The sequence below is a fragment of the Atractosteus spatula genome, chromosome 16 (genome assembly GCF_055471065.1).
Source record: "Atractosteus spatula isolate fAtrSpa1 chromosome 16, fAtrSpa1.hap1, whole genome shotgun sequence".
Classification (NCBI taxonomy): Eukaryota; Metazoa; Chordata; class Actinopteri; order Semionotiformes; family Lepisosteidae; genus Atractosteus; species Atractosteus spatula.
The window spans coordinates 16,406,994-16,422,158 of NC_142721.1; the positions used below are offsets into that span (position 1 = coordinate 16,406,994).

General features: G+C 56.8%; 1 protein-coding gene across 1 annotated transcript in view; it reads left to right on the forward strand.

Moving 5' to 3' along the window:
• LOC148819678 (uncharacterized) overlaps positions 1–13,864 on the forward strand; it is a 35,789-nt gene extending 21,925 nt beyond the window's left edge. The window contains exons 29-37 of the mRNA XM_088935211.1: positions 108–347; positions 1,012–1,168; positions 1,445–1,588; positions 2,053–2,115; positions 4,071–4,106; positions 5,087–5,371; positions 5,783–10,126; positions 11,565–11,679; positions 13,690–13,864. Of these exons, the coding sequence (XP_088791337.1) occupies positions 108–347; positions 1,012–1,168; positions 1,445–1,588; positions 2,053–2,115; positions 4,071–4,106; positions 5,087–5,371; positions 5,783–10,126; positions 11,565–11,679; positions 13,690–13,864 (5,559 nt within the window). The remainder of the gene's footprint in view (positions 1–107; positions 348–1,011; positions 1,169–1,444; positions 1,589–2,052; positions 2,116–4,070; positions 4,107–5,086; positions 5,372–5,782; positions 10,127–11,564; positions 11,680–13,689) is intronic.
• The last annotated feature ends 1,301 nt before the right edge of the window (positions 13,865–15,165 follow it).

Consider the following 15,165-nt stretch of genomic DNA (forward strand, 5'->3'; position numbering starts at 1 on the left):
TCTACCTCCACCGGCCCATTGAGAGTCTCAGAAAGCTGCTTGAGAAGTGTTTCTCGGAGAGAGCAGTCAGTTCTGCAGCTTGTTGCTGTTCACCTCCCTGTGCCCAGATGAGTCTGTGCGGCTTGTGTGGGAACTTCAACGGGAAGGCGAGCGACGATTTCCGGCTGCGGAGCGGAGACCTGACCTCTGACGCCGTGGCCTTCGCCAATTCGTGGAGGACGGACCCCAGCTGCCCCCTGGTGCAGGAGCAGCCCAGCCCCTGCGACACCAACCCCCAGCGCAGGGCCTGGGCTCACAGGAAGTGTGACATCATCAGGAGCCCGGTGTTCGAGCCCTGCCACGCCCAGGTCAGCAGAAACCCGCCTCCCTGCCCGGCTGCAAGGCATTTAAAACTGAGAACAGGCAGCGCTAACTTACACAAAGGGTTGTGGGTGCCTGTGACATGCTGCATAGCCATGTGGTTGAAGCTGGATACCCTGGCTTCTTTCCAAAGAAACAGCTAGATGAGATCTTGGGATCAATTATCCAGCACAGGACTGAAGTGTCTCCTCTCTCTTTGTACCCTATCTGATGTCTTGATGTTCTGAACCCTTCATGTGTAAATTTACTGCAAAATGCGATTCTGTCTACCGTGTGTGTCCCCTCCAGCATCATGCGCAGGACATGGAGTCCAGTTTGCAACCTGCAGTAAAAAAGTGAAAGAGGCTGATAGAGCCCTGACCTGTGACCCTGTGACCCTTGCCCCTGTAACCCTTTGCCCCTGCGACCCTGTGACCTTTGCCTCTGTGCCCTTGTGACTCTTGCCCTTGTGCCCCTGTGCCCTTGTGCCCTTGTGCCCCTTGCCCCTGTGCCCTTGTGCCCCTTGCCCCTTGCCCCTTGCCCCTGTGCCCTTGTGACTCTTGCCCTTGTGCCCCTGTGCCCTTGCGTCTCTTGCCCCTGTGACCTTGTGACTCTTGCCCCTCTGCCCCTGTGACCCCATAACCCTGTGTCCCTGTGACCCTGTGACCCCAGGTCTACTACCTGCCTTTCTACGACGCCTGTGTGCGAGACGCGTGTGGCTGTGCCCTCGGCGGCGACTGCAAGTGCGTCTGCAACGCCGTGGCCATGTACGCCAAGGAGTGCCTGGACCAGGGGGTGTGCGTGGACTGGAGGAGGCCGGACTTCTGCCGTGAGTCCCTCCGCGCCGCGCCAGCGCAGCTCTCGCGCTCACACTGGGCCGACCGAGAGGGGCGTGCGGTCCTGGTCCCGGACAGCGGGCGCCTGCGGGGTGATCTCAGAATGATCACCATCGCCCAGTTCGACCAGTACGACTGTCTGGGCTAGCCAGCAGCCACACCGGCCCTCCCGGACCAGGGCTGCCCACCCCCGCCCTACTCCGACAGGCAAAGCCTGCGCCAAACTAGAACACCACCCTGCGACAACAGTCTTTCCTGATCCCTTCCAGCTGTCTACTGCGAGTTCTACAACAGCCACCAGCTGGCTGGGGCCTCGTACCACTACACTGGAAACGGCAGCTGCTCCTGGCACTACCAGCCCTGCCTCTGCCCCTTCCAGACCCAGGGCTTGTCCAGCACCCAGAATCTGGAGGGTAAGACCGCATTCATCCTTCTCCTGCTCTCCGCGCCGACGCCAGTCTCCAGCTGGGTGGTCCCTGCGCAGGAGTGTGCGCGCACTGTCTCAGCGCTCCTGGCAGTATATTCATTTGCTGTACTTCATCATTGGTGCTCAAACTTATTACTCAACTTTACGTTGAATTGTAATGATTGCTGCACTTGTCATTTTTATGGGAGGAGTCTGCAATTAGCTGTTGATGAGTGTGATGCAGACCATGGGAACCTCACCCCTCCTTTCCCAAGGACTTGAGTGTTTACTACCTGCAATTTCAGGAACGAAACCCCCATGGTTGGAAAGAAAGGCCGTAATTGAATTTTGTCCTGTATTTCCAGTGCACTGCAACGGATTTTTAGTCTGTCAGGGGTTACGTGGTTTCTGCTGCTGTGTTTCCGGCGAGACTGATCTGCATTTTAACTTAGTTCTCTCATTCTGGCTCAGGCTGCTACAGTTGCCCCACGGACCAGTACTTCAGTGTGGACCTGCAGCAGTGCGCCGCCTGTGGTGAGTGGGGAGAGGAGCTGTCTCTGTCTGCCCGGCTCTTTCTGCACCTGTGTGTTTGCGGGTCTGTTTCTCCATCCCTCTCTGTGCCTGTGTCTCTGGCAAGCTGCGGGACTGGGACCGGGACCGGCGGTCCTCTGCCCATCAGTGGGCACTTTGTACGAACATGCGCAAGGGAACGAGAGGAGGCATGCAGAATAACGCCCATCTTGCTTGTTTGGCAGTTTAGTAACAATAGTGACAGTGAAAGTAGTTTCGTCCAGCCTTCTATTGCAAGCCCCCAGAGTCTTGGCTGCAGCCGTCGGGCTGGGAAGCCTGTTGTAGATCCCAGCGACTCCCCCCTGTCTTGATCGAGGCACGAGCCCCTGTCCTTGATCGAGGCACGAGCCCCTGTCCTCGATCGAGGCACGAGCCCCCGTCTTGATCGAGGCACGAGCCCCCGTCTTGATCGAGGCACGAGCCCCTGTCTTGATCGAGGCACGAGCCCCTGTCCTTGATCGAGGCACGAGCCCCTGTCCTCGATCGAGGCACGAGCCCCCGTCTTGATCGAGGCACGAGCCCCCGTCTTGATCGAGGCACGAGCCCCTGTCTTGATCGAGGCACGAGCCCCTGTCCTCGATCGAGGCACGAGCCCCCGTCTTGATCGAGGCACGAGCCCCCGTCTTGATCGAGGCACGAGCCCCTGTCTTGATCGAGGCACGAGCCCCTGTCTTGATCGAGGCACGAGCCCCTGTCCTGGATCGAGGCACGAGCCCCTGTCTTGATCGAGGCACGAGCCCCTGTCCTCGATCGAGGCACGAGCCCCTGTCTTGATCGAGGCACGAGCCCCTGTCTTGATCGAGGCACGAGCCCCTGTCCTTGATCGAGGCACGAGCCCCTGTCTTGATCGAGGCACGAGCCCTTGTCTTGATCGAGGCACGAGCCCCTGTCCTTGATCGAGGCACGAGCCCCTGTCCTCGATCAAGGCACGAGCCCCTGTCTTGATCGAGGCACGAGCCCCTGTCTTGATCGAGGCACGAGCCCCTGTCCTCGATCAAGGCACGAGCCCCTGTCTTGATCGAGGCACGAGCCCCTGTCTTGATCGAGGCACGAGCCCCTGTCCTCGATCGAGGCACGAGCCCCTGTCTTGATCGAGGCACGAGCCCCCGTCTTGATCGAGGCACGAGCCCCTGTCTTGATTGAGGCACGAGCCCCTGTCCTCGATCGAGGCACGAGCCCCTGTCCTTGATCGAGGCACGAGCCCCTGTCTTGATCGAGGCACGAGCCCCCGTCTTGATCGAGGCACGAGCCCCCGTCTTGATCGAGGCACGAGCCCCTGTCCTCGATCGAGGCACGAGCCCCTGTCTTGATCGAGGCACGAGCCCCTGTCCTTGTGTGCTGCTGTGCCTGTAGTGCTCCCCTATTTGCACCCATTTCTTTCCACCTGGATTCCCTCTGCTCTCCGTTTGCCTTTTACCCTGAAGACATTTTGTTTAGTATCTTTAGATCCCCAAGACGAAGGATCATTCTTGATTTTCTTCTTTGTGCTGTGTCTAAGGTTGTGATATCCTATTCGTGACCAAATCGTACAGTATAAGATAAGAGAAGATCAGATCCCTTTATCGGCCAGATACAATTTCTTGCATGAGGAATGTGTCTTTTCACAGACCCCAGCTTGCTCTCCATGAGACACACAGACAGGGAGAGAAGCTGGGGGTCAGCCATCCTGTGCCCAGCTCCAGGCTCCAGGCTCCAGGGCTCTCAGCTGCTTTCAGTGGGGTTTTTTACCCATCTTGATATTTTCAAAAGGAGTGGAAAACCTTTAGTCACGTCTGTGGAGCTCGATTCAGTCCTTTTGTTTGAAATATTATGACTGCAATAATTTAACATTTTCTCTTCCACCTGTGTCATTATTGCAGTCAGCAGCATTTCTGATATCACGGACTATGTCACGATTTTACGCTATTTGTGTTTCCCAGGTATTGTAGCAACACCTGCACTAACAGCCGCCACAGGTGAGTTTCCACAGAAGCTCAGGTGCATCAGTTACAGGGATATCAGCCTGCTGTTCACGCCTGCCCTGCCTGTAGACTGGCTCTGACTCGGGGGCAAGAGAAACAAGACTGACTGAAGCTCCTGCACGGTTTGCTGGGATTTACTGAATGGGACAGGATGTATCCCAGTCTTCCCGGTTAATTTCCATGTCTTGTTCCTCTTGTTGCTCTAGCACCTGTAGGTGGGGAGCAAGGTGAGTAGCTGAGAGAGCGTGCAGACACTGTCTCTCTCTCTCTCTCTCTCTGTCGTCCTCGGTCAGTCCCTGCAGACCAGTCTCGTCCCAGCGCGTCACCTTCACTGAGGCAGGGTAGCCTCAGGACGGGTCTGCCAGCGCCCTTTACGATGAGCACTGGTGGGGAGGCTGAGCTCTAGAGCGCAGCGAGGTGATGCCAGTTTTCATACACCATCGTCTCCAGCTGAGGAGCACCTTCTTAAGAGACGAGGCGTGGAATAGGTTCCTGGTGAAGTGTCAGCTGTTCTGCCAGAGCATTTTAACATGGAAACCATTCCTTCCCTGTGTGACTCTAAAGAGCACCCTGACTGTGTCTTTGCGGAAACTGACTCCAGTGGAGCAGGAGGCACAAGAAATGCTCGTGTTATTAGGTAGCTGATGAAACATGGGGACGGTGGATTTGTGTAGACCGCGCAGGAAAGGAGCTGCTGAAAACACAGTGTAGACTAGCAGCTTCTGGGACTGCCTTCTGCCTTGCAGGGCATCAGAAATAGCTGGGGTTTGGGGGGGGGAGGGACCCTAACACTGGCTGTCACACTGAGAGTCACTGCTGTTGGTCTGGGCCCAGAGCTCCGGGAGAAGCCAGGATCTCTGCTCCCAGAGGCTCACCCAGTAAATAACGGGCGAAATAATGAGGCAGCAAGCCTGAAAGGCAGCTTCAAACCACTTCTTAACATAACAGAGAGCTGTCCCCTGTCTCTTGTGCAGGACTGCAGAAACCACACCTCCTTCTCGCAACACGCCCTTGGTCGACCGGCCCAGCGACTGTACAAGCACTTACAGCAACAGCACCGCCAGCACCTTCAGCAGCACTTCAGCCAAGTCAGGCACCGTCAACCTCAGCCACCCTCAGCCACCCTGCAGCAGCCATGCGGGTCACACCTCCACAGGAGGAATGGGACCTGGCTGGCACTCGAGAGCCGACAGCTGCAAGAGCCACCCCTCCACGCCTGGCAGGCCCGGCCGCTGCAGGAGGCACAGCGACTCTCACGGGTAAGAGGACCCTCTGCCTGTGCTGCTGCTGAATGTCAATCTCCAGGATTGTGGACAGAACAGTGGTCGCAGATCACAGATCTTAGGTTCAGTGTAGGACTGGAGCACCCTGTCTGCGGAGTCTGCATGCTGTCCCCAGGTCTCTCACTTGGTCTCATGTGTGTGTTAGTATGAGCTGCATGTCATGAACTAAGGAGAGATTTTCTAAAATGGTTTGTTAATTATGACCCTTTTGTTTTATACACCTACTGTATTCATAAACCAAAAAAGAAAATGAAAAGATTTAATAGCATACACCTGATATAAAGTGTAAGTGTTCAAAAGGCTTCCTCCCAGAGAGCGAGTGCAGCAGTATATTATCTAGATCTCGGGGTGGCTATGGCACACAATGTCTCCCTCTTCCTATTGCAGTGTCTACACAAACTGTGCCTCCCATCACAACAGCTGTGTCTCTTGTCACAGCAGTGTCCTCTCTTGCCACGAGAGAACAGCTGGGCAACAAAACAAGCGTACCTCCTGTCACCACAGCCGTGTCTCCCGTCACAATAGCACGGCCTCTCAACACAACAGCCGTGTCTCCCGTCACAGGACCCTGGCCTCTCAACACAACAGCCGTGTCTCCTGTCACAGGAGCCCAGCCTCTCAACACAACAGCTGTGTCTCCCGTCACAGGGGCACGGCCTCTCAACACAACAGCCGTGTCTCCCGTCACAGGACCCCGGCCTCTCAACACAACAGCCGTGTCTCCCGTCACAGGAGCCCAGCCTCCCAACACAACAACCGTGTCTCCTGTCACAGCCTCCCGGCCTCTCAACACAACAGCCGTGTCTCCCGTCACAGGAGCCCAGCCTCTCAACACAACAGCTGTGTCTCCCGTCACAGGAGCCCAGCCTCTCAACACAACAGCTGTGTCTCCCGTCACAGGAGCCCAGCCTCTCAACACAACAGCCGTATCTCCTGTCACAGGAGCCCAGCCTCTCAACACAACAGCTGTGTCTCCCGTCACAGGAGCCCGGCCTCTCAACACAACAACCGTGTCTCCCGTCGCAGCCCCCCGGCCTCTCAACACAACAGCCGTGTCTCCCGTCACAGGAGCCCGGCCTCTCAATACAACAGCCGTGTCTCCCGTCACAGGAGCCTGGCCTCTCAACACAACAACCGTGCCTCCCGTCACAGGAGCCTGGCCTCTCAACACAACAGCCGTGTCTCCCGTCACAGGAGCCCAGCCTCCCAACACAACAGCCGTGTCTCCCGTCACAGGAGCCCAGCCTCCCAACACAACAACCGTGTCTCCCGTCACAGGAGCCTGGCCTCTCAACACAACAGCCGTGTCTCCCGTCACAGGAGCCCGGCCTCTCAACACAACAGCTGTGTCTCCCGTCACAGGAGCCTGGCCTCTCAACACAACAACCATGCCTCCCGTCACAGGAGCCCAGCCTCTCAACACAACAGCCGTGTCTCCCGTCGCAGCCCCCCGGCCTCTCAACACAACAACCGTGTCTCCCGTCACAGCCCCCCGGCCTCTCAACACAACAGCCGTGTCTCCCGTCACAGGAGCCCAGCCTCTCAACACAACAACTGTGTCTCCTGTCACAGGAGCCCGGCCTCTCAACACAACAACCGTGTCTCCCGTCACAGCCCCCCGGCCTCTCAACACAACAGCCGTGTCTCCCGTCACAGGAGCCCAGCCTCTCAACACAACAACTGTGTCTCCCGTCACAGGAGCCTGGCCTCTCAACACAACAACCGTGTCTCCCGTCACAGCCCCCCAGCCTCTCAACACAACAGCCGTGTCTCCCATCACAGGATCACTGCCTCTCAAAACAACAGCCGTGTCTCCCGTCACAGGAGCACGGCCTCTCAACACAACAACCGTGTCTCCTGTCACAGCCCCCCAGCCTCTCAACACAACAGCCGTGTCTCCCATCACAGGAGCCCAGCCTCTCAACACAACAGCCGTACCTCCCGTCACAGGAGCACGGCCTCTCAACACAACAGCCGTGTCTCCCGTCACAGGAGCCCAGCCTCTCAACACAACAGCCGTGTCTCCCGTCACAGGAGCCTGGCCTCTCAACACAACAACCGTGCCTCCCGTCACAGGAGCACGGCCTCTCAACACAACAGCCGTGTCTCCCGTCACAGGAGCCCAGCCTCTCAACACAACAGCCGTGCCTCCCGTCACAGGAGCATGGCCTCTCAACACAACAGCCGTGTCTCCCATCACAGCCTCCCGGCCTCTCAACACAACAACCGTGTCTCCCGTCACAGCCTCCCAGCCTCTCAACACAACAGCCGTGTCTCCCGTCACAGGAGCCTGGCCTCTCAACACAACAACCGTGTCTCCTGTCACAGCCTCCCGGCCTCTCAACACAACAGCCGTGTCTCCCGTCACAGGAGCCCAGCCTCTCAACACAACAGCCGTGCCTCCCGTCACAGGAGCATGGCCTCTCAACACAACAACTGTGTCTCCCGTCACAGCCCCCCGGCCTCTCAACACAACAGCTGTGTCTCCCGTCACAGGAGCCCGGCCTCTCAACACAACAGCCGTGTCTCCCGTCACAGCCCCCCGGCCTCTCAACACAACAGCCGTGTCTCCCGTCACAGGAGCCCGGCCTCTCAACACAACAGCCGTGTCTCCCGTCACAGGAGCCCAGCCTCTCAACACAACAGCCGTGTCTCCCGTCAAAGGAGCACTGCCTCTCAACACAACAGCCGTGTCTCCTGTCACAGGAGCCCAGCCTCTCAACACAACAGCTGTGTCTCCCATCACAGGGGCACGGCCTCTCAACACAACAGCCGTGTCTCCCGTCACAGGACCCCGGCCTCTCAACACAACAGCCGTGTCTCCCGTCACAGGAGCCCAGCCTCCCAACACAACAACCGTGTCTCCTGTCACAGCCTCCCGGCCTCTCAACACAACAGCCGTGTCTCCCGTCACAGGAGCCCAGCCTCTCAACACAACAGCTGTGTCTCCCGTCACAGGAGCCCAGCCTCTCAACACAACAGCTGTGTCTCCCGTCACAGGAGCCCAGCCTCTCAACACAACAGCCGTATCTCCTGTCACAGGAGCCCAGCCTCTCAACACAACAACCGTGTCTCCCGTCGCAGCCCCCCGGCCTCTCAACACAACAGCCGTGTCTCCCGTCACAGGAGCCTGGCCTCTCAACACAACAGCCGTATCTCCTGTCACAGGAGCCCAGCCTCTCAACACAACAACCGTGTCTCCCGTCACAGCCCCCCAGCCTCTCAACACAACAGCCGTGTCTCCCATCACAGGAGCCCAGCCTCTCAACACAACAGCCGTACCTCCCGTCACAGGAGCACGGCCTCTCAACACAACAGCCGTGTCTCCCGTCACAGGAGCATGGCCTCTCAACACAACAGCCGTGTCTCCCATCACAGCCTCCCGGCCTCTCAACACAACAACCGTGTCTCCTGTCACAGCCTCCCAGCCTCTCAACACAACAGCCGTGTCTCCCGTCACAGGAGCCTGGCCTCTCAACACAACAACCGTGTCTCCTGTCACAGCCTCCCGGCCTCTCAACACAACAGCCGTGTCTCCCGTCACAGGAGCCCAGCCTCTCAACACAACAGCCGTGTCTCCCGTCACAGGAGCCCGGCCTCTCAACACAACAACTGTGTCTCCCGTCACAGCCCCCCGGCCTCTCAACACAACAGCTGTGTCTCCCGTCACAGGAGCCCGGCCTCTCAACACAACAACCGTGCCTCCCATCACAGGAGCACGGCCTCTCAACACAACAGCCGTGTCTCCCGTCAAAGGAGCCTGGCCTCTCAACACAACAGCCGTGTCTCCCGTCACAGGAGCCCAGCCTCTCAACACAACAGCCGTGTCTCCCGTCACAGGAGCACTGCCTCTCAACACAACAGCCGTGTCTCCCGTCAAAGGAGCACGGCCTCTCAACACAACAGCTGTGTCTCCCGTCACAGGAGCCTGGCCTCTCAACACAACAACCGTGTCTCCCGTCAAAGGAGCCTGGCCTCTCAACACAACAGCCGTGCCTCCCGTCACAGGAGCCTGGCCTCTCAACACAACAGCCGTGTCTCCCATCACAGCCTCCCGGCCTCTCAACACAACAACCGTGTCTCCCGTCACAGCCTCCCAGCCTCTCAACACAACAGCCGTGTCTCCCGTCAAAGGAGCATGGCCTCTCAACACAACAACTGTGTCTCCCGTCACAGGAGCCTGGCCTCTCAACACAACAACCGTGTCTCCCGTCAAAGGAGCACTGCCTCTCAACACAACAGCCGTGTCTCCCGTCACAGGAGCCTGGCCTCTCAACACAACAGCCGTGTCTCCTGTCACAGCCCCCCGGCCTCTCAACACAACCGCCGTGTCTCCCGTCACAGGAGCCTGGCCTCTCAACACAACAGCCGTGTCTCCCGTCACAGGAGCCTGGCCTCTCAACACAACAACCGTGTCTCCCGTCAAAGGAGCACTGCCTCTCAACACAACAGCCCTGTCTCCCGTCACAGGAGCCTGGCCTCTCAACACAACAGCCGTGTCTCCCGTCAAAGGAGCCCGGCCTCTCAACACAACAACCGTGTCTCCTGTCACAGGACCATGGTCTCTCAACACAACAGTTGTGCCTCCTGTCACAAGACCAGTATCTGTCAATGCAACAGCCAGTCCTCCCATTACAGCTACCCTTGAAATCACAACTGCTGCGGCTCAGGAGCTGACTTCCACCAAGGGACAGAAGGCCACAGAGGCTGTGCCTCTTCCTGCTGCGCTGGGTAAGGCCTCCTCTCTTCACTGGATTCACACTCCTGTCCCGTCTCCATGAGCTCACCTGTCCTCATGTGTTGCCATCCTCGCCTCTCCAATGGAAAAACCAGAGCATTTGTGTAATTGTGACTGAAACTTCTGTTCACATACAACCAGAGTCAGGGCCGTACTCCGGGGTTTAACCAGAGTCAGGGCCGTACTCCAGGGGTTTAACCAGAGTCAGCGCCGTACCCCAGGGTTTAACCAGAGTCAGACCTGTACTCCGGGGGTTTAACCAGTCAGACCTGTACTCCGGGGTCAGACCTGTACTCCGGGGTTTAACCAGAGTCACACCTGTACTCCGGGGTTTAACCAGAGTCAGCGCTGTACTCCGGGGTTTAACCAGAGTCAGACCTGTACTCCGGGGTTTAACCAGAGTCAGACCTGTACTCCGAGGTTTAACCAGAGTCAGACCTGTACTCCGGGGTTTAACCAGAGTCAGACCTGTACTCCGAGGGTTTAACCAGAGTCAGACCTGTACTCCGGGGTTTAACCAGAGTCAGACCTGTACTCCAGGGGTTTAACCAGAGTCAGCGCCATACTCCGGGGTTTAACCAGAGTCAGCGCCGTACTCCGAGGGTTTAACCAGAGTCAGCGCTGTACTCCGGGGTTTAACCAGAGTCAGACCTGTACTCCGGGGTTTAACCAGAGTCAGACCTGTACTCCGGGGTTTAACCAGAGTCAGCGCCGTACTCCAGGGGTTTAACCAGAGTCAGCGCCGTACTCCGGGGTTTAACCAGAGTCAGCGCCGTACTCCGGGGTTTAACCAGAGTCAGACCTGTACTCCGGGGTTTAACCAGAGTCAGCGCTGTACTCCAGGGATTTAACCAGAGTCAGACCTGTACTCCGGGGTTTAACCAGAGTCAGCGCCGTACTCCGAGGGTTTAACCAGAGTCAGATCTGTACTCCGGGGTTTAACCAGAGTCAGCGCCATACTCCGGGGTTTAACCAGAGTCAGCGCCGTACTCCGGGGTTTAAACAGAGTCAGACCTGTACTCCGGGGTTTAACCAGAGTCAGACCTGTACTCTGGGGTTTAACCAGAATCAGCGCCGTACTCTGGGGTTTAACCAGAGTCAGACCCGTACTCCGGGGGTTTAACCAGAGTCAGACCTGTACTCCGGGGGTTTAACCAGAGTCAGACCTGTACTCCGGGGTTTAACCAGAGTCAGACCTGTACTCCAGGGGTTTAACCAGAGTCAGCGCCATACTCCGGGGTTTAACCAGAGTCAGCGCCGTACTCCAAGGGTTTAACCAGAGTCAGACCTGTACTCCGGGGTTTAACCAGAGTCAGACCTGTACTCCGGGGGTTTAACCAGAGTCAGCGCCGTACTCCGGGGTTTAACCAGGGTCACAATGTACTCCAGGGAAGTAGCAGAGTCTTCAAAATGTGGTTTTTTTTGCTGCAGCTCCGGAATCAGAGACCTGCAGGCTGGTGTACACTAACCAGACCATCTCGATGGTGAACTGCACTGCAACAGTCGCTGTGGGACTGTGTCAAGGAAGCTGCAGCTCTGCCTCCTGGTAAGTGAGCTGGACTGCATCAGTGCTTTGTCACACTTCTCTACTAATCAGCAGGGTTGGGCCAGCCCTGGAGAGCCCTCCCCACACTGAGCAGCGACACCCTTGAATTCAGTACTGTCAGAGGACAGAGGACAGGTCACCTGTGCAGCAGGAGGTTAATTCAGTCACTGGATCAGCTCACCTGTGCACTAGGAGGTTAATTCAGTCACTGGATCAGCCCATTCGTGCAGCAGGAGGTTAATTCAGTCACTGGATCAGCCCACCCGTGCAGCAGGAGGTTAATTCAGTCACTGGATCAGCCCACCCGTGCAGCAGGAGGTTAATTCAGTCACTGGATCAGCTCACCTGTGCAGCAGGAGGTTAATTCAGTCACTGGATCAGCTCACCTGTGCACTAGGAGGTTAATTCAGTCACTGGATCAGCCCATTCGTGCAGCAGGAGGTTAATTCAGTCACTGGATCAGCCCACCCGTGCAGCAGGAGGTTAATTCAGCCACTGGATCAGCCCACCCGTGCAGCAGGAGGTTAATTCAGTCACTGGATCAGCTCACCTGTGCAGCAGGAGGTTAATTCAGTCACTGGATCAGCTCACCTGTGCAGCAGGAGGTTAATTCAGCCACTGGATCAGCTCACCCGTGCACTAGGAGGTTAATTCAGTCACTGGATCAGCCCACCCGTGCAGCAGGAGGTTAATTCAGTCACTGGATCAGCCCACCCGTGCACCAGGAGGTTAATTCAGTCACTGGATCAGCTCACCTGTGCAGCAGGAGGTTAATTCAGTCACTGGATCAGCTCACCTGTGCAGCAGGAGGTTAATTCAGCCACTGGATCAGCTCACCCGTGCAGCAGGAGGTTAATTCAGCCACTGGATCAGCTCACCCGTGCAGCAGGAGGTTAATTCAGTCACTGGATCAGCCCACCCGTGCAGCAGGAGGTTAATTCAGCCACTGGATCAGCCCACCCGTGCAGCAGGAGGTTAATTCAGCCACTGGATCAGCCCACCCGTGCAGCAGGAGGTTAATTCAGCCACTGGATCAGCTCACCTGTGCAGCAGGAGGTTAATTCAGTCACTGGATCAGCTCACCTGTGCAGCAGGAGGTTAATTCAGTCACTGGATCAGCCCACCCGTGCAGCAGGAGGTTAATTCAGTCACTGGATCAGCTCACCTGTGCAGCAGGAGGTTAATTCAGTCACTGGATCAGCTCACCTGTGCAGCAGGAGGTTAATTCAGTCACTGGATCAGCCCACCCGTGCAGCAGGAGGTTAATTCAGCCACTGGATCAGCTCACCCGTGCAGCAGGAGGTTAATTCAGCCACTGGATCAGCTCACCTGTGCAGCAGGAGGTTAATTCAGTCACTGGATCAGCCCACCCGTGCAGCAGGAGGTTAATTCAGCCACTGGATCAGCTCACCTGTGCAGCAGGAGGTTAATTCAGTCACTGGATCAGCCCACCCGTGCAGCAGGAGGTTAATTCAGCCACTGGATCAGCTCACCCGTGCAGCAGGAGGTTAATTCAGCCACTGGATCAGCTCACCCGTGCAGCAGGAGGTTAATTCAGTCACTGGATCAGCCCACCCGTGCAGCAGGAGGTTAATTCAGCCACTGGATCAGCCCACCCGTGCAGCAGGAGGTTAATTCAGTCACTGGATCAGCTCACCTGTGCACCAGGAGGTTAATTCAGTAGCCAGATCACTGCTTCAGGCCGAAAGCCCCACCGACAGCCACGTAGGCTGGAAAATGGACTCTGCACCTATCAGCCACAGAACTGACTCAGAGCTATGTCGCAAGGCTTTATAAACAGATGACTGAGGGCAGCAGCCAGTGACCAGGGTTGGCCATCCCCCATATACAAGGTGCATCTTAACGCCTCTGAGCCTGATTGCATGTATGAACCAACTCTCTTAAATGCACATTTCTTCCAACTTGTTGTTCCTGCCAAGGGAGCATAAACACGCACTGCTGACTGCTCAGACGTTAATGCCTCTTCCTCCCTCCTGCTGTGACCCCCAGGTTGGCGCTGCTGGAGGGGGCGCCGACGCTGAGCGTCCTGCAGTCCTGTCGGTGCTGCGCCCCCGTGGAGGGCGGCAGGACCCCGCTGGAGCTGCAGTGCCAGGAGGGGGGCACAGCGCCGCTGTCCGTGCCCGTGCCGAGGGCGTGCGCCTGCACCGAGCGGACCTGCACCTGAAGCCAGCCGCTCAGCAGCGCCCTCTCCTGGAGCACGCAGGGCCCCGGGGGATCACGCGCCCCCCTCTACCCCCAGGGCCCAGACCGCCGACTTTGAAGGACAACTCTACAGTGGCCCCATTCCTGCGCGTTGCTTGAAGAACAGAGGGAGCGCTTGTTTCCATACCAGTGACCTCGGCAGCACGGAGAGCACCATGATCACAACCAGGAGAACACGGGGAAAATATCTGGAGCACAATGTATCAGTAGTGTGGTTTTAGAAACATAACCAAGAAGCTGCCACTTGTGGGATCTAGTGTATAAATTGCCTGAGTAGCTTGTTCCGCATTTCCACTACCACTTCCTGGAAAGAACCATGCAGATGTGCTGCCTGTTCTGTTTTAAATGCAGTTCCACCGTTTCCATGTGCCCTCTGCTGGACACAACGTGGAAGTGCACTTAAAACAACTAGGGTGCTCGCCGGAGTTTTTCAGGGGTGTGAAATGAAAGATGGCTTCAGCACTCCGGTCAGGGAGCGGGAATCCGGTCCCAGGAACCACAGCAGTTGTCCTTTAAGGGGCTCCGGCCTGGGACTCCAAGCCCGAAGCTCGGAGGCACTGCAGCAGCCCGTGCCATACCCTGCGGGCAGACTCGCGCTTCTTAAAATCAAAACCACTGTAACCAATGAGTTCAGCAGCAAGCTGATGAAAATTGCAAAGATTCTGGGGCATTTCTGATTTACTTGGCCTAATATTGCTTATGACACAACGTAACAAAAAATATAGCTTCCACACTAATTTAAAACAATCACAGGAGATGAGCGATCTGAAACCGTGTCTGAAATGTGTTGTGGAAATAAGAGCACGTAATTGTAATGAACCACAGACACTCAGAACTGCTTAAATACAATAACCTGCATATCAGTTGTATAATTAAATCTTTACACTGAAGTAAAGCCAAGGGGGCTGCATCTCATTATGAGCATGAGGATTTTATTGCTGAACAATTACGGACGAACTTTTAAACCAGCAGCCAACAGTGCCAAAAGTGTCTTCTCTTCCAAGACCCCAATAGTGTCCCCCCTCCCCCCCAATGTTGCATAAAACATCCAAGACTGCCGCTGAAGAAAGGCGGCCACCCAAAACTCCTTCCTACTGCCCGCTCACTCAAACACACCACATGTGCGTCTGCTCTGCCCCAGCAGTATGGAGCAGGTCACCACAGAGGGAGTGCGCACAGGCGCGGGTGCGAGGCCTTGGCTCCTCCCTGTGAGCAGAGCCTGGGGCCGGCGGCATGCTGGGAAAAAGAGACCAGGAGGCTGGG